We start from the raw sequence: 23,460 nt of genomic DNA on the forward strand, positions 1-23,460 counted from the left end.
AAATTGTCACTTTTAAAAATTGTTTATTTATTTGCAAACAGAGAGAGAGAGAGAGAGAGAGAGAGAGAGAGAGGGCGAATACGGGCACATCAGGGCTTCTTGCTGTTGCATGTGAACTCTAGATGCATGTGCCCCTTCGTGCTTCTAGTTTTTTATGGGTACTGGGGAATCAAACCCAGGCTAACAGGCTTTGCAAGCAAACCCACTGAGCCATCTCACCAGCCCCAAACCATTTCCTTCTTTGTTTTTTTGAGGTAGGGTCTCATTCTTATCCCAGGCTGACCTGGAATTCACTATGTAGTTTCAGAGTGGTCTCAAATTCACAGCAACCTTGGCCTCCCAGATGCTGGAATCAAAGGTGTGCACCATGGGGCCAGAGAGATGGCTTAGCGGTTAAGCGCTTGCCTGTGAAGCCTAAGGACCCTAGTTCGAGGCTCCATTCCCCAGGACCCTCTTAAGCCAGATGCACAAGGGGGTGTAAGCATCTGGAGTTTGTTTGCAGTGGCTGGAGGCCCTGGAGTGCCCATTCTCTCTCTCTCTCTCTCTGCCTCTTTCTCTCTCTGTCACTCTCAAATAAATAAATAAAAATACACAAAAAATTATTTAAGAAGGTGTGCATCACCAATCCCAGCCTCATATGTGTGTGTGTGTGTATACATATATATGTGTATACACATATATAATTTTAATTTACAGTTTCTGCTTCATTTTCTACCATGTTAAGAAGTGCTAAGAGGAGCGTATTTCTATCTACTTATTTGTTCACATTGCCTTGAGATCTAGAGTCACAGGTTGGTTCGCCGTTGCTCATGAGCTGGTCCTTTCTCTCCCTCCTGCTTTGCAGGTGGGGTGGCAGCTAAAAAACCTGGTGAGAAAGTTGAGAGAGAATCCCACCGGCGTTGTGTTACTCCTGAAGAAGCGGCCCACGGGCTCCTTCAGCTTCACCCCTGCGCCCCTGAAGAACCTGCGGTGGAAGCCACCTCTCGTGCAGGTAGCTGCGACCCCCGTCTCGTACCTTGAGCCATGTCTTGGGGGTCTGCTTTGTCTCCCCTCAGTAAAGAGAAACACTTAGGATAGGTTTGGGGAGTTGATTTTCCTGTGATTGTTCAGTAATCCTGCTTGTATGAAAAGATACACCCAGCCAGGGAGGTGACTCTGTGGTTAAAAGTGCTTGTGAAGCCTGACAGCCTGGGTTCGAAGCCCCAGTACACACGTCAAGACAGATGCACAAAGTGGCCCGTGCTTCTCGAACTTCTTTGCAGTGGCAAGAGCCCTTGGCATCTCCATTCTCTCTCTGTCTCGCACTGCTTGCAAGTAAATAAATAAGTACGTAGGTAGATCAATATTTTTAGAAAGAAAACGAGGGCTGGAGAGATGGCTTAGCGGTTAAGCGCTTGCCTGTGAAGCCTGAGGACCCCGGTGCGAGGCTCGGTTCCCCAGGCCCCACGTTAGCCAGATGCACAAGGGGGCGCACGCGTCTGGAGTTCGTCTGCAGTGGCTGGAGGCCTTGGCGCGCCCATTCTCTCTCTCTCTCTGTCAAATAAATAAATAAAATAAACAAAAATTAAAAGAAAAGAAAACGAATAGCCACTAGCCATATGTAGCTGCCTAAACAATGAAAAGGTCACTTCCTTCCGTCTCTCCGGCCCCCTCCCAGCTGCTGAGCCCTCACATACATTGGCCACCACACGTGTGGACGTCCCTGCGCCGGAGCTCCGCTCCAGGTCGGCTCCATGTCACTGTGAGGCTTTTCCCAGGAAGCTGTGAACATAACTTGTACTCACCCCAGATCGGGTAGCGAGCACAGACCTAGGGAACACGTTCACCCGAGTCTAGCTTAGCGAGCCGGTGAGTTTCCTGGAATTGACTACTTACAGGAGCAGGTGTGACTCGTAGACAGCTGCCTCGCCGAAAAGCCGACCGATCCCCGGGAGAGCCGCTGCATGACTTAATTGCTATTGCAGGCAGCTCAGCTGTTGGAGGGTCTCCCTTCTTCGGCGTTTATTACTGTCACTATAACCTTGGGGAGGGGCCCTGTGAATCTCATAGCGTCCAAGAGCTTCTTGAGCCTTCTAAGTTTCACTGGCCTCCAGGAAGGACATAGCTGTGGAACACATGTACACCGGGCACAACTTGAACTCTGATGATGGAGAGCCCGCAGGGTTGGGTCCTTAGAAGTGCTTTACCAAGGCTGGGGTGATGGCACAGGATGGAACGTACCCAGTCAATAACACACCACACCCCCCTTTATAAAAAAAAAAAAGGCATTATTCAGCATTGCCAGTATGTGGTGAGAAATAAAAAGACAAAGCAACTTTAAGTGAGTTTTATTGAAATTCTCTTCAGACACTGCCTGCCTCCATTATCTCCTCAGAGCCTAAGGGGCTTAATGACGCCTCCTCATCCTGTCCCTCTCAAGGATGCCTCCTCACCCCAACATTTACCCCCATTACTTGTTGATCCTAGTGTTTAGTAAGCCAAGAACATAAAGCAATGATATTTTAAGGCTTCTGTTTTTTTAAACAGAAGAATCTGGAGAAGGGGTCTCAGTGGTTGTTTGCTTGAAAAGCTTAATGACCTGGGTTTGATTCCCCAGTACCCAGGTAAAGCTAGATACACAGTGGTGCCTGGATCTAGACTTTGTTTGCAGTGGTTAGAGGCCCTGGCATGCCCATTCTCCATTCCCCCTTTCTTTCTCCTTGCAAATAAATAATAATAATAATAATAAATAGAGTCCTTAAATATTGAGATAACATTTTATTTCTAATTTCCTGTGGTCTTATCATACATGGTCACGTGATAGGCACAGTGGTTAGCTTCAAGCCACCAGCTTGGGCACTTTGCGATAGGTAGCATTTTAAATATGGCTGCAGGTGTACCTCAAAATGAAGGGCACAAAGTTGAAGGTCGAGAGGAGGGCCATACAGTTGAAGTTACTTACAATAGCATTTCTGAAATCAAAATTTTAATTGACACAAATGATATCTACATAGAGTGTACAACGTAACTTTTTGAAATACATGTTTAGTTTGGAAGGTCTTAATCAACCGCATTCATGCACATATGACCTCACACACTTAACCATTTGCTTTGTGGTGCCAACATTTAAGTGTACCCTTCTGGCAGTTTTCGAGTGTGTGATTTCACCGTTGTTAGCCATATTTAGCTTATTGCACCCTAGGGCTCTTGAACACATACCTCCTGGTCAATTATGTTGTGTCCTTTAACCATTTCCCCAATCCTTCTTCCTGCCTGGTAGCCACCTGTCTAGTTCAATCTTTTTTTTTTTTTTAGATCCCAATATTGTTCAGAAGTCAGTATTTGTCTTTCTGGTTTACTTTCTTTACTTCATAGAATTTCACCCACATTCATCCAGAATTTACTTTGTTTCTGAGGCTTAAATACTATTTAATGGCGTACACACACACACATATATAAAATATGGTATGCACACACACTCTATAGTTTCTTTATCTGTTTACCATTGGTGGACTCTGAGATTGCCCTTGGCCATTGTGAATACACACATGTGGGAGTGTAAATATTCTTATGACACGTTCATTTAATTTCCTTTGGATAGATACACAGCAGTAGGGTTGCTGACTCATACGCCAACTCTAGGTTCAGGTTTTGAGGACCCTTCATACTTCTGGCACGGTGGCTACAGTAATGCACATTCCCGCCACTGGTGCGCCCCTGCTCCCCTCCCCCGCTCCTGGCCATCACCCGTCGGCTTCCATCCCCTTGGACGCACTTATTCCACAGGTACGAGGTGACAGCTCCTTGTGGTTTTAGTTTGTGTTTTCTTGATGATGAGTGACGTTGTGTCTTTTCTTTTTTTCTCTTTCGTCTATCAGTTGGCTATTCATACCTCTTCTTTTGAGAAATGTCCTCTCAGATCCTTTGCCCATTTTTGTTTGAGTTGGATTGATTTCCTGCTGTCGAGCTGCATGAGGTGCTTGCGTAGTTTGGATCTTGAGTTCATATGAGACGTGCAGTTGGCAGGCACTCTCTCCCGTCACGTAGGGCATCTCTTCACTCTGTAGATTGTCTTTGTGTGAGCCTAAGTTTTCTGGGTTATTTATTTATTTATTTTGGTTTTTCAAGGTAGGGTCTCACTCTGGTCCAGGCTGACCTGGAATTTACTATGTAGTCTCAGGGTGGCCTTGAACTCACGGCGATCCTCCTACCTCTGCCTCCCGAGTGCTGGGATTAAAGGTATGCGCCACCGTGCCCTGGCAAGGTTTCTGGTTTTAATGTAATCCAGTGCACCTCATTTTTGCTTGTCTTGTGCTTTGAGGGCCAATATCTAAAGAATATCCCATGTAACTAAGTTTGTCCATTGTATTCCAGATGCTTTTTATTTCATTGCTCGGTATAGAAGTTTAAATGCTTAATTAATTTTCATTTCTTTAATTCTCAGAATGTGCTATTTTGGTCTTTGGAGGTGCTTCATTTATCATAGTTGATGGGGTGCCTGCCAAGTACTAGTTATTTCAGATAATCAATGGGCATATAATGTTGGGTTCTCAAGGAGAGAGGGGGTGTGGACTATGTGGGTTGTGGCACCCTTTCCTGAGGTGTAAGTGTGAGGTCACCTCTTACCCACGAGGTGGGATGTTTGGAGCTTGGAGGTAGGTGAGATGTATCTCAGCGGGTGGGGATGTTTCATGGAGGAGAAAAATGGTGTTCTTAAACCATTCACCCACACAGCCTGGATTCGTGGCCATCAGGGAAGGGGCAGTGTCTGAGTTAAAGTTTCCTAGGAGCAGGGCTTTCTGTGAGAGCAATTTCTGAGGGCGTGTGCTCCAGGTAAACTCATGAGGGAGCAGGAGGGGGAATAAGGAAGGAGATGTGCCAGGGGTGGGGCCACCTCAGGTCAAGATCAACCATGGTCAGCTGCCTAACCAGACAGCTACAGGCTTTGGTGGCCCCCCTTGGGAAATTCAGCTTTGTGTGTGGATGGGCCGTTCTCTGGAGAAGGGGTGCTTCTTGCCTTCTGGCAGGGTGGGGTCCTGGGTTGGCAACAGGCTCATAGCTTCTGGCTCAGGGAGCGAGCTGAGACTTCCTGGAGCCAGGGATGGGAGGCAGAATCAGACTGGCCTGCCGGGACGGTGTGGTAGCCAGGGAGGGAGTGCCAGGGGCATCGGTGTGGACTTTTACCCTCTGGTAGCAGGTTGACACCTTCATTTACATTCATATCTGTGATACCTTGCTCGGGTTGCCATAACACGGTACCACAGATTGCGGTCATGGAGGGCCAAAGTCAAGTCCTGGGAAGGCTGCTTTTCTTCTGAGGTCTTTGCTTTGGCTTGTGTCCGCGTTCACACGCTCCTCTCCGAAGGATGCCAGTCACGCTGGAATGTGCTGACGTCCTCTTTCAGTGAGCCTCTTTAAAGACCTAATATCCAAGCAAAGGCACATTTTTGAGGTGCCAGCGGTCAGGACTTCAACATAGGGATTTTGAGGGGACACAGTTCAGCCCACGATAATAGCTGAACACAGGGAACGCCAGGCAAGATGCCACCGTGTCTGTTTAGAGATGGGGGGATGTGGTTCTCAAGGCTGGTGACACACAGGTCAGATGAGCGATTTGCTACTCAAGAGACCAGGTGGAGGGAGTCCTGCCCTGGCGCGTGGACAGCGCGGCATGGTGCCAATGAAGGGGCTCCAAACGGAACCCCAGCTCCCCGTGTCTCAGCTGTGGGCCTTAGATGAGGCATTGCGTCTCCCCCGAGCCTCAGCCTCCCAGATATTCTTGTTGTCTCAGGAGAAGGCATTAGGATAAGCAGTGAGTCAGGCCAGCTAGGCAAGGGAAGAAGCAGGTGTCAGATGTGATGAGAAACCTGGGAGGTGACAAAATATTAAAAGCAGCCATTTGGAAGAGAGTGACAGGTGGGACCAGTGTCACTGCAGTTGAAGCCTCCGGGGAACATTGACTTGGATGTGTTTAGAACTTAAGGCAAGGTTATGCTTAAGTAATGGGTTAGTTCACCCCTTAACCCTTATGCAGGTTCAGTTTAGAAGGGGAACCCTTTGGTTTTCTTCAGTCCTGCCTTACTTTCCTGCTAGACTCCCCCCCAACTCCCCACTATGCAGTTTGAGGAGAGACAGAGGCACCCAGTTTTGCCTCTGACCCAGGGAAATCACCACCACACAGTTCAGCTATTCCTCTGATCCGCCCAGGCTGTGTGCAGAATATAAACCCTGGTAGACCGAGCTCAGCTGCCGGCCCTAGTGACTTCTGCCTCGGTGTTCAGCCGATTAGATCTGGGTGTCCTGCACGCGCTGGAGAGAAGCTCTTTAATTCTTCTCAGCACCTTGTTGTGGCAGAGATTCCATTCTTCTGTTTCTAGGCCTCATCCTGGAAGAGGAGAGTTGTTAATTCGTTTTGGAATATGAGGGAGAATCAATTGTGGGAGTGCTCCAATATACTGTTAGATTTTAAAATATTTATTTTGGTCGGGCATGGTGGCGCACGCCTTTAATCCCAGCACTTGGGAGGCAGAGGTAGGAGAATCGCCATGAGTTCAAGGCTACCCTGAGACTACATAGTGAATTCCAGGTCAGCCTGAGTTAGAGTAAGACCCTACCTCGAGGGGGGAAAATTATTTATTTATTTATTTGAGAGAGAGAAAGACAGATAGATAGTGGATGGGGGAGAGAGACAGAGGGGGAGGAAGAGGGGGAGAGTGGGTATTCCAGGGTCTCTAACCACTGTCAACAGACTCCAGACTTGTGCATCTGGCTTACATGGGTACTGGGGAATTGAACCTGGGTCCTTAACCTTTGCAAGGCAAGTGCCTTAGCCAGTAAGCCATTTTTCTAGCCCTTACTTTTAAATTTTATTTGCATATCTATGCGTGCGTGCGTGCGTGCGTACACACATGTGTGGAGGCCAGAGGTCAATGTCAGAGGTCTTCCTCAGTCACCCTCGACTTTATTCTTTTAGACAAAGTCACTGAACCTGGAGCTCACCAGTTCTGCTAGACTAGCTAGCAAGTAATCTCAGGGATTCCTTGTCTGTGCCCCACTACCCCTGGGATAGATCCCAGGAGCGAGTGTGTCACCACGCTCGGCATTGTACACGTGTTCTGAGGATCCAGGCTCACGCCTGTGCAGCAACACTGAGTCATCTTCCCCGTCTCCAGCAGCACCTTTGCTTCTGATGTTGCGAGGGCCTGGAGCCTGCTGCTCACGGATACGGAGCCAGGCTGCTACACTGAGCTGTTAGGGAATCAGCGTCCAGATAGGGGGTTGTGCTCTGGGAGACTCAAGACAGAGGGAGGCCCTGCCTCTGTGCCTTGTGTCTTTCCTGGGAGTTAACTGTCGCTCTGAATCTCGTCGTGGCCGCTCCTAGCTCTGCCCGTACTGGCGGTTGAAGCCTTCCAGCCTTTAGAACGCCGCAGTGAGAGTTTCTGCCACAACCCGGATGAGATGGGGTTGAAAAGATGGCTTTCCCTGTCCTTGAACTTTCTCAGGGTTCCACTGGCCCTCAGCCCTGCCTCCTTCCCCTTGACCCAGAGTTCCTGGACACCCTTTTTCCAGCCAGACAATTGGACAGTGTTGTCTTTTTTCAAACCATAGAAGGTCCTGCTTGAGATGTTAAAATGAAGGTCCTTTAAGATCCATAGCATAATTAAAATAAGGTATGGATTTAAAAACATTTTATTTTTAAAAATATTTTATTTATTTATTTATTTATTGGACAGAGAAAGAGGGAGAGAGATTAAGAGAATGGGCGCGCAGCAGGGCCTGTAGCCACTGCAAATGAACTCCAGACGCGTGCGCCCCCTAGTGCATCTGGCTAACGTGGGTCCTGGGGAGTCGAACCTGAGCCCTTTGGCTTTGTAGGCAAAACTGCTAAGCCATCCCTCCAGTCCTAACAACATTTTATTTGTTTATTTATTTATTTATTTATGAGAGAGAGAGGGAAGGAGAGGGAGAGAGAGTGAAAGAGGCGGGGGGGGGGAATGGTACCAGGACCTGTAGGTGCTACAAAGTCCAGATGCATCCACTACCTTGTGCATCTGGCTTACATGGGTTCCGTGGAATCAAACCTGGGTCCTCTGGCTTTGCAAGCAAAGCCATGTTAACCGCCAAGCCATGTTACCATCCCTTAAGATCATTTAAAATTAATTTGTAGGGCTGGAGAGATGGCTTAGCAGTTAAGCGCTTGCTTGTGAAGCCTAAGGACCCCGGTTCGAGGCTTGGTTCCCCAGGTCCCATGTTAGCCAGATGCACAAGGGGGCGCACGCGTCTGGAGTTTGTTTGCAGAGGCTGGAAGCCCTGGCACGCCCATTCTCTCTCTCTATCTCTCCCTCTATCTGTCTTTCTCTCTGTGTCTGTTGCTCTCAAATAAATAAATAAATAAATAATTTTTTAAAGAAAAAGAAAAAAAATTAATTTGTATGTGTGCACATCACTATATTAAAAATGTATCATTTATTACGTTTCAAGCAAATCCTAATCCATTCATCTGTATTATCTCAATTTCCATAGCTACCTAGTAGAGTACTGATTCTATTCCATTGATTTCCATTTTATAGATTAAGCACAGAGAAGTTGAGTGACTGGCTTAGTAATATACCACTGATCAGCCTAGCCAGAGTCACACCCACATGGAGGCTCAGGGCCCCATATATGTATGTATATGTAGTATGTCAAGTGAGTTTCTTTTTAAAAAAATATTTAGAGAGAGAGATAGATGTATGTATATGTGCATGGATAAATAGATGATAGATAGATAGATAGATAGATAGATAGATAGATAGATAGATAGATAGATAGATATAGGTAGATAGATAGATAGATAGATATAGGTAGGTAGATAGAGCGAGAATGTGTACGCACTAGGGCTTCCTGCCACTGCAAGCAAACTGCAGATGTTTGTACTGCTTTGTGCATCCGGCCTTACTTGGGAACTGGGGAATCAAACCCAGAATGTTATTCTTTGCAGAAAACACCCCCTTACACCACGGAGCCGTCTTTCCAGCCCACAAAGTGATTTTCTTGCACTCACCCAGCTAGCTGTTACTGCCACACCACTGGTAGCGTCACAGTTGTACAGAGGAGCAGAGGCACGCTGATGACATTCCCAGAGCTAGAGCTGTGACCCTGACACTTGTGATTGCCTTGGGGTGTGTGTGGGGGGGCATTCTGAGGGTCTCGCGGAAGCCGAAACATTGACTGTTAGTAGCTGTGACCATGTGGGTGAGCTTGGTTTTGACGAAGGGGAGAAGTATGCTAATAATAACCTCTGCTCTTTTGCACCCTGGGCGGCTCTGATTGTAGACCTCACCCCTGCCCACCAAGACGCAGTCCCCAGAGAGCACTATGGACGCCTCGCTGAAGAAGGAGAAACCCGCCATCTTGGATCTGTACATCCCCCCTCCGCCTGCCGTGCCCTACTCTCCCCGGTAAGTCAGCCTTTGGGTGCTTGTCACCACAAGCTGCCTCTTACAAGGTGCTGTGAAGAGCTCTGGGGTCTCCAGGGACACGAGTGTGGTCTGACTCTCTGTATGGGAAGTGTAGGGGTGAGGCTCACTTCCTGAGGCTTAAGCCTATTTAGTTCGGTGGTAGGGGACCCTTGTTTTATATATAGATATATATTGTTTATTTATTTGAGAGTGACACAGAGAGAAAGGCATTGAGGCATTGAGAGAGAGGAGAGATAATGGGCACGCCAGGGCCTCCAGCCAGTGCAAATGAACTCCAGACACGTGCGCCCCCTTGTGCATCTGGCTAAAGTGGGGAATCGAGCCTCAAACTGGGCTCCTTAGGCTTCACGGGCAAGCGCTTAACCGCTAAGCCATCTCTCCAGCCCACAGGGGACTCTTTGAGAAAAGAACACTTAAACGTCTTACTTGGGGAAGATTTATAGAAGTCCTCGTGTGGCCTTGCAAGGGCTGTTTGGGGGTCCCTGAACCTAAGTTCCTTTAACTCTCTGATTTGTGTGAGTCATTAAAGTTACAGTCCGATTTTACTGAGAAAGATAGGTGTGGACTCTGTTGCAGTCTGTAAAATGACGTGACACAGTGTGGACTTGAGATGCTTGGGTGCCCAGCGTGCGTACGTGTGTGTTACAGATGGCTGCAAATAGTTGCTTTCTGCCTTAAGTGTAGGGTGGTGCCGGGAAGATGGGCTCAGAGGGGATGGGGAGTGATTTGAGTGTGCCCCAGGCTTGCTCGTGGGGGCTCATGGGCTTGAATGTGTCATATACACACACCACATGACACAAATCAGACTCAGTTCTGACCCCAGACACCCTCCAATGTCTCATTCACCTGTTAGGGCACAAATTGAGAACAAAACCCTCTTATATTTTGTAAGAGAAAAATTTATGCCACATTTGTTTTAGTGACAAGTTTTTTAGGCCATTTATATATTTATTTATTTCATATTATTTTATTATTATTTCTTTATTAAGTTTTCTAGGTTTTTTTTTTTTTTCCAAGGTAGGGGCTCACTCTGGTCCAGGCTGACCTGGAATTTACTATGTAGTCTCAGGGTGGCCTTGAACTCATGGTGATCCCCTTCCCTTTTGCCTTCCAAGTGCTGGGATGAAAGGCATGCACCACCACGCCCGATTTTTTTTTTATATGTCTGTGGCTTTTATTAACTCATGCACAGTTATTTGTCTTCTGGTTTGTTGAAGCTATAAGTCAGCCAACACTTGCCACAGTCATTGTCTGTCGAAGTGGCTGGCCATCAGAACTCCAGCCCAGCCCCACACTTACCAGAAGGGCACCATTGATGAAGGCAACCCATTTTACCATTTTTATCCACCTTATAATATTATAATATTTCAGGACAGCCAATTTAACCTTCTTCCTCTCACGCTTATTTTTCTTGGGAGTAGTACAAGACTGCTTTATTTATTTATTTTTTTTTTTGAGGTAAGGTCTCATTCTAGCTCAGGCTGACCTGGAATTCACTATGTAGTCTCAGGGTGGCCTCGAACTCACGGCGATCCTCCTACCTCTGCCTCCCCAGTGCTGGGATTAAAGGCGTGCGCCACCACGCCCGGCTCGACTTCTTCATTTTTCATTTTAGCATCACTGTGAAGTCTTAGCTTAAGACAAAGGGCAGGCTCCTTTTGAGTGTTGTAGTCAAAAGTTCATCCATCTTTCCGTGTCTTACCAGCAAAGTCAACCTTTGCTGGTCATGAGGAATTTCTTCCTTATCCTGGATCTCTTGGCTTTTTACATTTTTTGTAGTGTTCGAGGGTTCAGCCTCCAGCGTCATGGTCTTCCCCGGAAGGGTTTTCATGAAAATCTCCTTCTTGGAGGTGGCTCCACTGCAGATGGCGCATTGGAAAAGTGCCGTTTATTTTTTTATTTATCTGAGTTATTTATTTCCTTTCTGGGGACAGAGAAGATGTCCTGTGGTTTTTGTTTTTTTTTTTTCCTTGGTGGACCTCGAATAAATGATAGCATATGCACAATTTAACTCAGGTGATCAAGAACAACGTGGGAATACAGATCTCATTCCTGATTTACAGGCTAGGGTGGAGCTGCCGCGAGATAGTATGTGGGGCTAAAGCTGTGAGCAGCGTCGCCTCTACATACACAGAGAACACAGTCTCTCAGACTAAGCTGTGGATCGTGTCAGAAACTGCAGGGGGCTTCACCACCCTGACCCTGGGCATGCTCTGGGTCTCACTGAGGGGGAGTCGTGGCACAGGAGAGCAGTATACATAGCAAAGCAGGAGGTGGGTGGGGGGAGTTGGGACTTTTAATCTACTCAGGGGACATGCTTACATGCATGCACACACACAGAGACTGTTCATGAAAGCTGTGTTCTAAGGAATAGAAAGATGCCAGCAGGTTCAGAGAATTAAGTTGTGAGTCACAAAAGCTTTGTGAGTGCAGGGTTGCAGGGCTGGTTAGAGGTGCAGGAAATTCCAGGGAAGGCGGAGGAAGTAGGGATCCAGCTTACATGGGAATGACCCCACCCAGGCAAGGACGACCATGCCGTAGCTTAGAGACTCACTTCGTTCTGTATTTTTCCTGGTTGTGTTTGTACAGGTTGCCTAATAAAATTTTCCGAATGTAATAATAATAATAAAAGACAAACACTTGGGCTCAGCTGAAAACCAAGTGCTGATGTTTAGGTAGCATTGGGATGGAATCAGTGATCCAACTTCTCCTAGTTTCTTTTTTTTTGTTGTTGTTGTTTTTTCTTTGAGGGAGGGTCTCGCTCCAGCCCAGGCTGACCTGGAATTCACTATGGGGTCTCAGGGTGGCCTTGAACTCACAGCGATCCTCCTGCCTTTGCCTCCTGAGGGCTGGGATTAAAGGTGTATGCCACCAAGCCCGGCAAGTTTCTTTCCCGAGTTAAGAAGCAGTTACTGCCCTGGTTGCTATGAAGAACGCTTTGTATTTTGAGTAGAATTTTCAAATCTGATAAGTTGAGTACACACCATAGGTCTTCTTTAGTGGATCTAGGCAAAGGATATTACTCTGTTTTTTTTTTTTTTTTTTTTTTTAATGAGAGATAGAGAGAGAGAGAGAGAGAAAGAGAGAGAGAGAGAGAATTGCCATCCCAGGGCCTCCGGCCATTGCGATCGAACTTCAGATGCGTGTACCACGTTGTGTGCATGTGCGACCTTATGTGCTTGGGTCACCTTGTATATCTGGCTTATGTGGGATCTGGAGAATCGAATGTGAGCCCTCAGGCTTCCCAGGCAAGTGCCTTAACCGCTAAGCCATCTCTCCAGCCCAGGATGGTACTTGTGACGTGAGAAAAATGGTTCAAAAGCTGACATCTTAACTTGGGACTTTTACTGTGAATCCAGGACAGCCTGTGGGAAATCTAGAGCCATATTTGTACCACGTAGACTTATATGAACAAAATCCTGCATCGTCTGCTCTGATTTAACACAGTGTCTGTCCTCATTTAATATTTTAGGGAGCAACTGGAGTTAGATGATGGAACGCTTTTGCTCTAGGGAGAAGCCGCGGAGTGGGGTGCGGCTGTCTGGGAACCGCCTAATGCTTTCACGTTACTTGCAGGGATGAGAATGGGAGTTTTGTTTGTGGAGGATTCAGGAAAGGCAAGCAGCCTGTGCCTGGGCGCAAGGGTTCCGAGTCCCCGAACTCCTTCTTGGACCAGGAGAGCCGAAGACGTAGGGTCACTATTGCTGATTCTGATCAGTTGCCTGGGTATTCTGTAGAAACCAGTATCCTGCCCACAAAAATGAGAGAGAGAACCCCATCATATGGTAAGTTTCTGAGCGCCTGTCTTCATCCACTGTTGCCTCTTTCTCCTCATCCCCACCCCCTTCCTTATTTGGAACATGCCGATGAACTTGGCAGACTCCAGAGGTAATCTGAGGAAAACATAAACCTCAATGAAATTCTAAGTATGAGACCTTTATTCATGTCTCTAAAGCGAAGCCTTGTTGACTCATTACAGTGCCTGGCATCAAAGCCCAGCTTGGTGAGCTCACATTACGGTTTTAACTTTCCCTGCATGGGGTTTAACTTTGGAGTTGGAGACTCTGAGACTCAAGTTTAGCATGCCTTGGTCTGAGCTGTCCGCTGTGGGAACACGGTGTGCTGTAACATACTTTTCTACTTCTTGTTACTGCCTCGTGTGAGTGTGTTAGTGTTAGGTCATCAATGAAAGGGAAAGATTGTCTGCAGCCCCTCACGCATGCTAACTTTGTCACCTTCCTTCTGGTTCCTCTAAGGCAAGCCCAGGCCTCTGTCCATGCCTGCAGACGCAAACTGGATGGGGATCGTGGACCCTTTTGCCCGACCGCGAGGTCACGGGAGGAAAGGTATGTACGCTGACCAGCGCGGCCACTGCAGGCAGAAGGCCGGGCCCACTCCTCAGCCCACTCATACTGTGTCACATCATTTTATACATCGCAATAGAGTCCACACCTGTCTAATGCATTATGATAACCAGAGACAGTGATAAGCTCAGCTGAGCCCAGCCTAACCGCTGTAACACCAGGCCTTGCAGAAAGTCACTAGGTCCCACTTATTTCTAGAATGGCAACATTGCATAATCCTAGTCAATGATTCTAAATCTTCTAATTAGCATTGTAGGTTTTCAAAAAAAGGCTGTAAACATGAATGGTGTACTTCTTAAGCACATGAGAAAAAGTGTTTATTAAATAATTTCATTTTAGATATCATTAGAATCCACTTGATTTCTTTTTTAAAATTAAATTTTTTTGTTTTTATTTATTTATTTATTTGAGAGTGACAGACAGACAGACAAAGAGGGAGAGAGAGAGAGAGAATGGGCATGCCAGGGCCTTCAGCCATTGCAAATGAACTCCAGATGCACACACCCCCTTGTGCATCTGGCTAACGTGGGTCCTGGGGAGTGGAGCCTCGAACCAGGGTCCTTAGGCTTTACAGGCAAGCGCTTAACCACTAAGCCCAGAATCCACTTGTTTTCTGATGAACAAACACACATTCCCCCAACCCCCAACTTCTTAGTTACTATGTGAAACACTTGGCTAATTTCCTCTGGACTCAGTTACTAGTTATTTTACTGAGAGAAATGTCTAAAAATATTTTATTTTTGGTCAGATTACATTTGATAACAACATTGGCAGGGTGTTTTAACATTGCTTTTGTGATGCTGATGCAAAGAACAGGTGAGGAGTTTAAAGTGAGCTAGGCTTTAGGGAGTAAAAAACAGAAGGAGAAAAATTCTGGAGGCCTGAGCGCTTCCAAGTAATCAACCCTGGACATCTGCTAGGTCCTTGGTAAAGATGTGTGCACCCTGGGTTATGCCACAGTGACAAAGGGACAAGTTGCCAGTCTAGGGCTCTAGGTGCCCTTGGCATGCATGTGAAATCTCTCTGCTGTCAGCAGGTGGCAGGGCTGGCTCTTGTTTAGACTGAGAAATGTGAACATCTCCATTGCCATGCTAGCCTAGCTTTCTATTTCTTTTACACTAAGAGATGGGTTAAAGGGGTGGAGTGTGATACGGAAAACAATGCTTTCCCCTTCTATTCCCGTTGCACGGTTGTTTCAGTACTGATACTTGTGCGCACACGGTCACTTTAAAAAAAATGGCAGTGATAGCGGGGTAGAACTCACAGAGTGTAAGGCTGTCTTTGAAAGTGCACACTTTGTGCTTTTTGGTCCATTCACAGTGTGCATTAGTCACCACAATCCAATTCCACAACATCTTCATCATCCCGAAAAGATTTCGTGCATGTTGAGTCATCACTTCCAATTCCTGCCTTTTGCAGCCTGGAGTCTGTAAAGTTGCTCATTTTAAGTGTGTGTGTGCGTGCACGCGCGCGCGTGTGTGTGTGTGTGTGTGTGTGTGTGAGTGTAGATGTTTTCTGTGTGTGCTGTATATGGTTTTTTTTGTGTGTGTGTTTGTGAGTGACGTGGTGCATCCATGCGTGTGGACCAAAGGATCCTGTCACACGCCTCCTCCCTCGGCCGTGCACGTGTTCCGTCTCTCACTGCGCCTGGGGTGGCTCACGTGCCTGGCCACGCCCAGCTGCTGAGTGTGCTGGGGAATTGAAGTCAGGGTGAACCAGGCTCTCTTGGGCCCTCTTGCTCGTGTAGCGGGCACTCTTACCTACCCCACCCCAATAATGAACATTTCAAAAGAATCTTTTAATATTTTATTTTTTTTTAAATTTATTTATTAGAGAGAAAGAGGGAGAGAGTGAGATAGAGAGTGGGTGCGCCAGGGCTTCTAGCCACTCACAGCAGCAGATGCATGCACCGCCATGTGCATCTGGTTGATGTGGGCCCTGGGCTATAGAATCTGGGTCCTTAGGCTTTGCAGGCAAAGTGCCTTAACTGCCAAGCCATCTCTCCAGCTCTATAAACACTTTTTTTTTTTTTAAAAAAAATGACCTTTCCTCTCTGATTATAAAAGCCAAATAGGCACAAGAAAATCAAACCCGGCTGCAGTCCCACTCCCCAGCAGAGAAACGGCCCCATTGTTTCTGCGCTGACGTACATGCACTTCAAGAAAACAGCGTAGAAATGGAGAGACTTGAGGGCCGGTAGCACCGTGGGAAGTCAGCCTTACCCAGAGTCTTCATCTCAAAACACTGAGGCACTAGCATCCCGTCTCATGACCAGAGCACACACCTACTATTTTTTATTCTTATTTATTTATTGTAAAGAGAAAGAGGGAGGAGGCGGAGAGAGAGAAGGGGGGGAAAGAGAATGGGTGTGCCAGGGCCTCCAAACTGCAAACGAACTCCAGATGTGTGTGCCCCCTTGTGCATCTGGCTAACATGGGTTCTGGGGAATCAAACCTGGGTCCTTTGGCTTTGCAGGAACACACCATAACCTCTAAGACATCCCTCCAGCTCATTGCTGCCTTTTTTTTTTATTGTTGGATATTTATTTCTATTTTCTTCATTTAGTGTGTGTACGGTGCACACGTGTGTGTATGGACGCAGGTTTGTGTGTGTTTGGGGACGTGTGTGTGGAACTCAGAGGTAGACGTGTCTTCCCCTTATCCTTTGAGACAGATTCTCTCGCTGAATCCAGAACTCCCTAATTTGGTTAGACCAGCTAGCCCAGTGAACCCAGGGGTTTCCTGTCTCTCCCTCCCCAGGGCTGGGATTGCAGGTGATTACCATTGCCATGGCATTGTGTGTGCGCTGAGGATTTGAACTCACCCTCACCCTCGTGTGATGAGCATTTTTCTCATTGAGCCATCTCCCCTGAGGGCCCCCCCAATAATTAATGTTTCACTAAGAATCACTAAGAGTCTTGGATTTTAGGGAGTCATGTTTCTAAGGACTGTTACTTGTTGCCAATGCCTCCCTCATTTCAGGAGGTCTTCTGGCGTTAAGAGGCCTCGCAGGGTGTTTATTTCCATCTTTGAGGTGAATCCCGGCTGTGTGACTGGCAGTGGCCGTTCTAAGCCTGGGTGCTGTTCTGTCTCAGACATTTCTCCTGCCAACTTAGTTCTTTGTTACTTAAAAATTTTTATTTATTTATTTATTTGCAAGGAGAGGGAGGGAGGAAAAGGGAAAGGGAGAGAGAGAGAGAGAGGGAGAGAGAATATGCACGGCGGGGCTTCCTGCTGCTGCTAACAAGCTCCATGCATCTGGCTGTACATGGGTACCGGGGAATCGAACCCAGGCTGTGTCAGGCTTTGTAAGCAAGCACCTTTGGCTGTTGTTGAACAATCCTCCCTGCCCTCCTTTGTTACTTTTGACTTCAACATTTCAGGACTCATGCAGAGCATCCGCAGATTCTTTGCCAAAGTGTGGTACCATATTTGCTGTAGTTTCTTATAGCCCGGCTCTGGGTACAGTCCTTTTTCTCGTCTGAACTCTCACCTCTGCATTCTGGCCTTTGGGTGCCCACTGCAATCGCCCACTAAGCTCTGCTTACAGCGTCCTAGGGCTTTGCTAGCCCAAATCTCCAGACTCCTCCGCGTTCTGCCCACAAACCAGTTCCAAGGGCCTAAGAACCTTTGGTCAAGCTGAGTCACAGAAACGACCCCATTTCTCTGGTACCAATTTTTCGTTGCTTTTGGGTCGCTGTGACCAAAATGCCTGGCTAAAACAACTGGAGGGAGACGGCACTTGCTTTGGCCCACTGTATGAGGGAACTTTGATCCCTCGTAGCCTGGCAGGTGAGATAGAGTGGCTCCAGTGTGGCCATGGGAGGATGAGGTACAGGCTGGTCATGTGGCTGTGAGCTGGGCTTGGACTAGGAAGCTGAGAGCTGTGGGCCCTAAGGGCAGCTTGAACCTTGGAAGGCTGACCCTGATGACCCAGTCGCGCTTCACCTCGTAGCGCTTTTCGGTGCTGATAGCACTCCTGCGAACATGGTGAACGTCCCTAAAACTCGCCGGACTTTCTGTAAGAAGTGCGGCAAGCACCAGCCCCACAAAGTGACCCAGTACAAGAAGGGAAAGGACTCTCTGTATGCCCAGGGAAAGCGGCGTTATGACAGAAAGCAGAGTGGCTACGGTGGGCAGACTAAGCCTATATTCCAGAAAAAGGCTAAAACTACAAAGAAGATTGTGCTGAGGCTTGAGTGTGTTGAGCCCAACTGCAGATCTAAGAGAATGCTGGCTATTAAGAGATGCAAGCATTTTGAACTGGGAGGAGATAAGAAGAGAAAGGGCCAAGTGATCCAGTTCTGAGCCAATTTTGCTATGAAGACAATAAAATGTGATTATGTTCACTTAAAAAAAAAAAAAGACGTCGTAGCCTTCCAGCGCAGTGAAAATACGAGGCTGACCGAGTGGGATTAGAGGTGTTCTTGCGTGTCAGATTCAAAACAAACATCAGGGGCTGGAGGGATGTCTTAGCAGTCAAGGTGCTGCTTGTGATGCCTAAGGACCCAGGTTCAATTCCCTAGGACCCACATAAGCCAGATGCACAAGGGGGGGTGCATGCGTCTGGAGTTGGTTTGCAGTGGCTGGAGACCCTGGTGTGCATGTTCTCCCACCCCAATAGATAAAGTTTATATATATATATACACACACACACACATACATACACATACACACATATGTATACACAATATGATTATATATATATATACACACACACATATATAGAGAGACACACACACAATATACATACATATATAAACACACACAATATATATATATATATATATATACACATACATACACACACATATATATACACAATATTGATTATATATATACATATATATAGACACACACACAATATACATACATATACATACACACAATATGATTATATATATATACACACACACAATAAACATGCATACATACATATGTATATATATGCGTGTGTGTATATATACACACACACACACACACACACATATATATACATATATACATACACATAAATGTCAATGATGACCTCCCATTTCTGCTTTTAAACACTCACGGGGTAGGTCCTGTGTGGGACCTTGCAGGAGGAGAACCTGGTATGCCCACCCTCAGGATGGTGTTAGATCAAGGGGGTCCTTGGGCTCTCTAGACGCCAGTGGCCCTGGGAGCTGGTGCTAACCGTGAGCTTTCTCCAAACACAGGGGACGACGCCCTGTGCCGGTACCTCAGCAACGAGCGGATTCCCCCCGTCATGGAAGAAGGGGTCTCCCCGGCCTACCGCTTCTCCAGACCCGCCACCGAGCGGCACCTGGTGCGGGGTGCAGACTACATCCGGGGTAGCCGGTGCTACCTCAACTCGGAGCTACACAGCAGCGCCACCATCCCCTTCCAGGAGGAGGCCACCCGGAAGAAATCGGCCCCCAAGGCGTCCTCCCCCGAGCCCTCGCTGCTGGTCAGCTGGCTGACGCGCCTCAAGCTGTTGACTCACTGAGCCCCGGTGGCCCCCGCCTGTCCCCGCTTCAAGTGCCTTCTTCCCGGTGGACAGCCTCTGCGGCCTCCGTCCACAGCCACCGGCCTCCATCCCGTTTCTTTGTCCTGTGGCACGTTGCATAGACGGAGTTTTGAGATCACTGGATGGCATCGAATCAGGGGCAACTTAGGAGGCAGAGGAGGGGCCCGCAGTCTGCTTTTCCTGCTTCCCTGGCGTTGGAACATGGGCACCAGACACCTTACCATTCGGAATTGGGGGGGGGTGTTGTTTTCTCAGGTGGGGGGACTGAAATGGATGGCTTTTTGTCGCACACACACACATGTTGGTGTGTGATCTCCACCCATACCCAAAAGAAGCCAGTAGAGACAACATTTTTGTGTCTGCTTTTAAAGCCATCTACCGTAACACCAGTGTGGCATGAGTTTCCAATGTAGCTCAGCTGTTACCATGGCTACTCCCCTTTTTCTAGAACATTCTCAGTCTCAGTGAATACGGAAGCACACTTTGATAGGGCTTATCACACACAGTGAAGTTTATGATTATTTGAGAGAAGCATTGCTCTTGTTATATATTGCCTGTAAAGGAAAAGAAGCTATGTACGGTTCGCTGAAAGCCAAAGAACATTTCGGAAAAGTAAAGCAACCTGGTTTAGGGCTCCGGGACTTGGTTTTTTTTTCTTCAGTTTGATTTTGATGTCCATCTATTGGAAAAGAACCTGCCTTCGTTTGGAGTTGCACCCAGTTTGCTAATTAGGACTATCTCGGAAAGTCTCACGGTCACCAGTTTTAAATTTAGCATCAGGTTATTTTGAAAACGTGTGTTCCGGATATCAACTCTTGTTCAAACTGAATGTATGATGTTTTGTTAGAACAGAAAAGTACTATCTTGTTAATTTAAGTGTTTTAAATAGAGCTGTATATTTTTCTTACGCCTAGTCACATGTAATTGAAATGTTTCTGTTTTACGTCATCCAGGAAACTCATGAACAAGAGCCTTCAGGGTGTTTTCAGATTTACAAGTGACCCACTGTGGCTGTGGCCCACGTGAGCACTAATATTAAAAAGCAAAATAAACCCTCCTAACCATTTTGAGGTTTTTATGAATTAGTGGTAGATGACACGCAAAGGCACGTGTCAGCGACATGATAGCAGAGGAATTTTCCACAGGACATTCTGAGGTACAGCTGGTGTCCCCTGACTCTACATACCCTCTCCTAGCACGGGAATGACTCACCAACCTGCCTGAGGTCCGGTTTGCAAGAGGGTCACTAGTGAGATAGTTCCCCCCCCCCCCGCCCCACAATCTTGAATGCCTCTGGTGGGACTGAGGAAATTAACAGCCACTTAGGTCAGCATGATTGAGTTCACTTGGGGGTTTTTCTGTCAGGATCTGGGGGAGTTAGTCAGGAAGATGGGGCATTGTGGGGGACGAGGGGATCACAGTGTGCTTTGGAAACAGATAGAGGCTTGGAGTGTGATGTTCAGCAAGTGCCTCGCAGGCATCGTAAGGGCGGAGTGTACCAAGCCTCTAATTACAGACACGGTGCGCAAGGAGCGCTGGCCTCTTCTCATTGCCTGGACGGAGGAGAGGGTTCTGGTGGTGTAGGTCCACTGCCTAATGGGCTGAAAAGCTTTGGAGGGTGTAGTTGCCAGGGCTGGTCCCTATTCTGTGGAGACCATGCCACCTCTGAATCAAATGACCACCCTAAGAATGGATTTTTAGATCTTAGACTTGACTTTCCACAGTGCTCGGCTCCTTCCCATGAAGCTCTGTGGGAAGCTGGAGAAGGTTCTGTCTTCCTCTGTAGCCTCCGGTGTGGTTTTTCTTGGTGTTTTTTTTAAAATCTGAATTGTGTTTGGAAACTATATGACTTCTAAAATGTTTTAAAAACCTCTACATCTGAAATAGACACCCAATAGTTAATATGAGTCTCTTCAAAATGCAAGAAAACTTCTAAACTCAACAGTAGTCCAGCTCTAATGGTGGACCTGGGTTAACTCAGGAAGATGCGGGATGACATAGTAATTTATAATTGTGGTCTTCTAGACCTCCCACATCTAACCCAATGCGGCACCTTTGTAATGTAAGATCACTTTAAAATCATCCACTCAAAATCACTGGTGATACAACATTCCCACCTAAGATCATTATGGCAGGTAACGTAACCGGCCTCTAAACATACACACCCATGTCGGTTCCTTTCTTGTTGCTGTGACAAGAAGCAACTTGAGGAGAGGAAGGGGCTATTTTGGTTTATAGTTGGATGGGATTCTGTCCATCTTGGGGAGGGTGCGTGACATGGAGCCGAGCTGGTCACATCGCATCTGCAGGGAAGTACAGGGATGAACGTGGAGCCTCCGCTTTCTTTCTCCTTTTCCCGTGGTCCTAAACCCCAGCCCGCCTCCAGGTAGGGGGAATCTTTCCATTTCATCCTAGAAACTGCCACACAGATATGCCCAGGGATTTGTTTCTGTGGTGATTATAAATCCCATCAAGCTGACAAGATTAACTATCACCCTATATGACATCCTGGTAATAGGCAAAGAAACATTTTATAATGAAATAATTATTTTTATATTAAATGCTCTAGTATGATTATATTTACAGGTTTCAATGAAATTACAAGTTGTAATGAAATAGTGCGACAGTACATGGCTTTTTGTGTGTATACATATATGTGAATTTATTTTATTATTTATTTGACAGAGAAGGGAGGGGGAGAAAGAGAGAGAATGGACCCGCCAGGGCCTCCTGTCACTGCAAATAAACTCCAGACGCATGCACCTGCTTGTGCATCTGGCTAACGTGGGTTCTGGGGAATTGAACCTGGGTCCTTTGGTTTTGCAGGCAAATGCCTTAACTGCTATGCCATCCCCCCAGCCCAAATTTATATTATGTGTATAATCACTATGAACCTGGTAGCTATATGGAGATCTGCCACATGGGCCAATCAATACTAGGAGTGATGTCATAATGTGATTTTCCAATATGTGGCCAGTTGCTGATACAATTCTAGACAAAACAGATGTTTATGATCCCTTCGCTTACGTAGAGAGCGAGCTTTCTGCGTGCCTGGCTCTGTTCCAAATAATGGACATTTTTTGGGCATCGAGAACTGTTGTCACTCCCATGTTGCATTTCAGGGAGTTGTCCCAAAGGTCTGCAGCAGCAGAGCTGGGCTCAGGGGTAGCCAGCCAGCGTGGTGGCAGCGTTCTTGTCCATCACACGTGCTTACACGTAACACTCCATCGCGTCCCTGAAAAACCACAGAGCGTATTAAAACTGAGCTCCTGGGCTGGAGAGATGGCTTAGCGGTTAAGTGCTTGCCTGTGAAGCCTAAGGACCCCTGTTCGAGGCTCGGTTCCCCAGGTCCCACGTTAGCCAGATGCACAAGGGGGCGCACGCGTCTGGAGTTCGTTTGCAGAGGCTGGAGGCCCTGGCGCGCCCATTCTCTCTCCCTCTATCTGTCTTTCTCTCTGTGTCTGTCACTCTCAAATAAATAAATAAAAAATTAAAAAAATACATATTTAAAAAAAACTGAGCTCCCAGTTCTCCATATCGACAGAAAATGAGGCTACGGACGCAGATAGTTGTAAACTAGATCACCAATGATACGGTGATCTCCAAGGTGATTGAAAGTTGCATTGATTCTTTGCATGTAGAGCTTCTGCAGCTCTGTCTCACCTGATAAATGCAGGTAGTAACTACCCACCAGTGCCCACTGGCATATCTACTTTGAAACTGGCTCTAGGGGATGGCACCTCTCCTTTCTGAACAAATGCCTAGAAAGGAGTCCTGTTGACGCGTCCGCCTCGACCAGCAAGGAAGACACAACCACCAGTTCTTCTTACAGCAGTTTATTCAGGCAGCTTCAAGCTTCATCTCCCTCAAGCCTCGGGCGGGGATTCCTTATAAGCGCACCCACCCGCGCACTCACTCCGCCCAATCACTCCAGGCCACGCAACCCCTCCAGACGAGCATCAGAAACCAATGAGCGGCAGAGATGGCAAACTCCTCCAAATATGGACTTGTTTGTCCCAAGCGCTGAACTTCCGTCAGGTGCCATCTTTAGGGCTTGGCCAGGGGTACTCTCCCCATAGGCCTTGGCGATGTGGGCCGAGGGGCTCCCCACATCCTGTGTCATCGTCTGGGTGGGTTTTGCTCTG

The 23,460-nt window shown here is 47.2% G+C and overlaps 2 protein-coding genes across 2 annotated transcripts in view; both read left to right on the forward strand.

Moving 5' to 3' along the window:
- Cnksr3 (CNKSR family member 3) overlaps window positions 1–19,956 on the forward strand; it is a 105,867-nt gene extending 85,911 nt beyond the window's left edge. Inside the window, exons 9-13 of the mRNA XM_045158518.1 lie at window positions 845–991; window positions 9,295–9,419; window positions 13,017–13,225; window positions 13,697–13,786; window positions 19,005–19,956. Of these exons, the coding sequence (XP_045014453.1) occupies window positions 845–991; window positions 9,295–9,419; window positions 13,017–13,225; window positions 13,697–13,786; window positions 19,005–19,294 (861 nt within the window). The 3' untranslated portion in view covers window positions 19,295–19,956. The remainder of the gene's footprint in view (window positions 1–844; window positions 992–9,294; window positions 9,420–13,016; window positions 13,226–13,696; window positions 13,787–19,004) is intronic.
- Window positions 17,766–18,152, forward strand: LOC101600099 (60S ribosomal protein L36a-like). The gene has a single exon (XM_004651113.3). The coding sequence runs from the start codon at window positions 17,791–17,793 to the stop codon at window positions 18,109–18,111; it is 321 nt and encodes a 106-aa protein (XP_004651170.2). The 5' UTR covers window positions 17,766–17,790; the 3' UTR covers window positions 18,112–18,152.
- Window positions 19,957–23,460: the final 3,504 nt, after the last annotated feature.

Source organism: Jaculus jaculus, chromosome 9 (genome assembly GCF_020740685.1).
Source record: "Jaculus jaculus isolate mJacJac1 chromosome 9, mJacJac1.mat.Y.cur, whole genome shotgun sequence".
NCBI lineage: Eukaryota > Metazoa > Chordata > Mammalia > Rodentia > Dipodidae > Jaculus > Jaculus jaculus.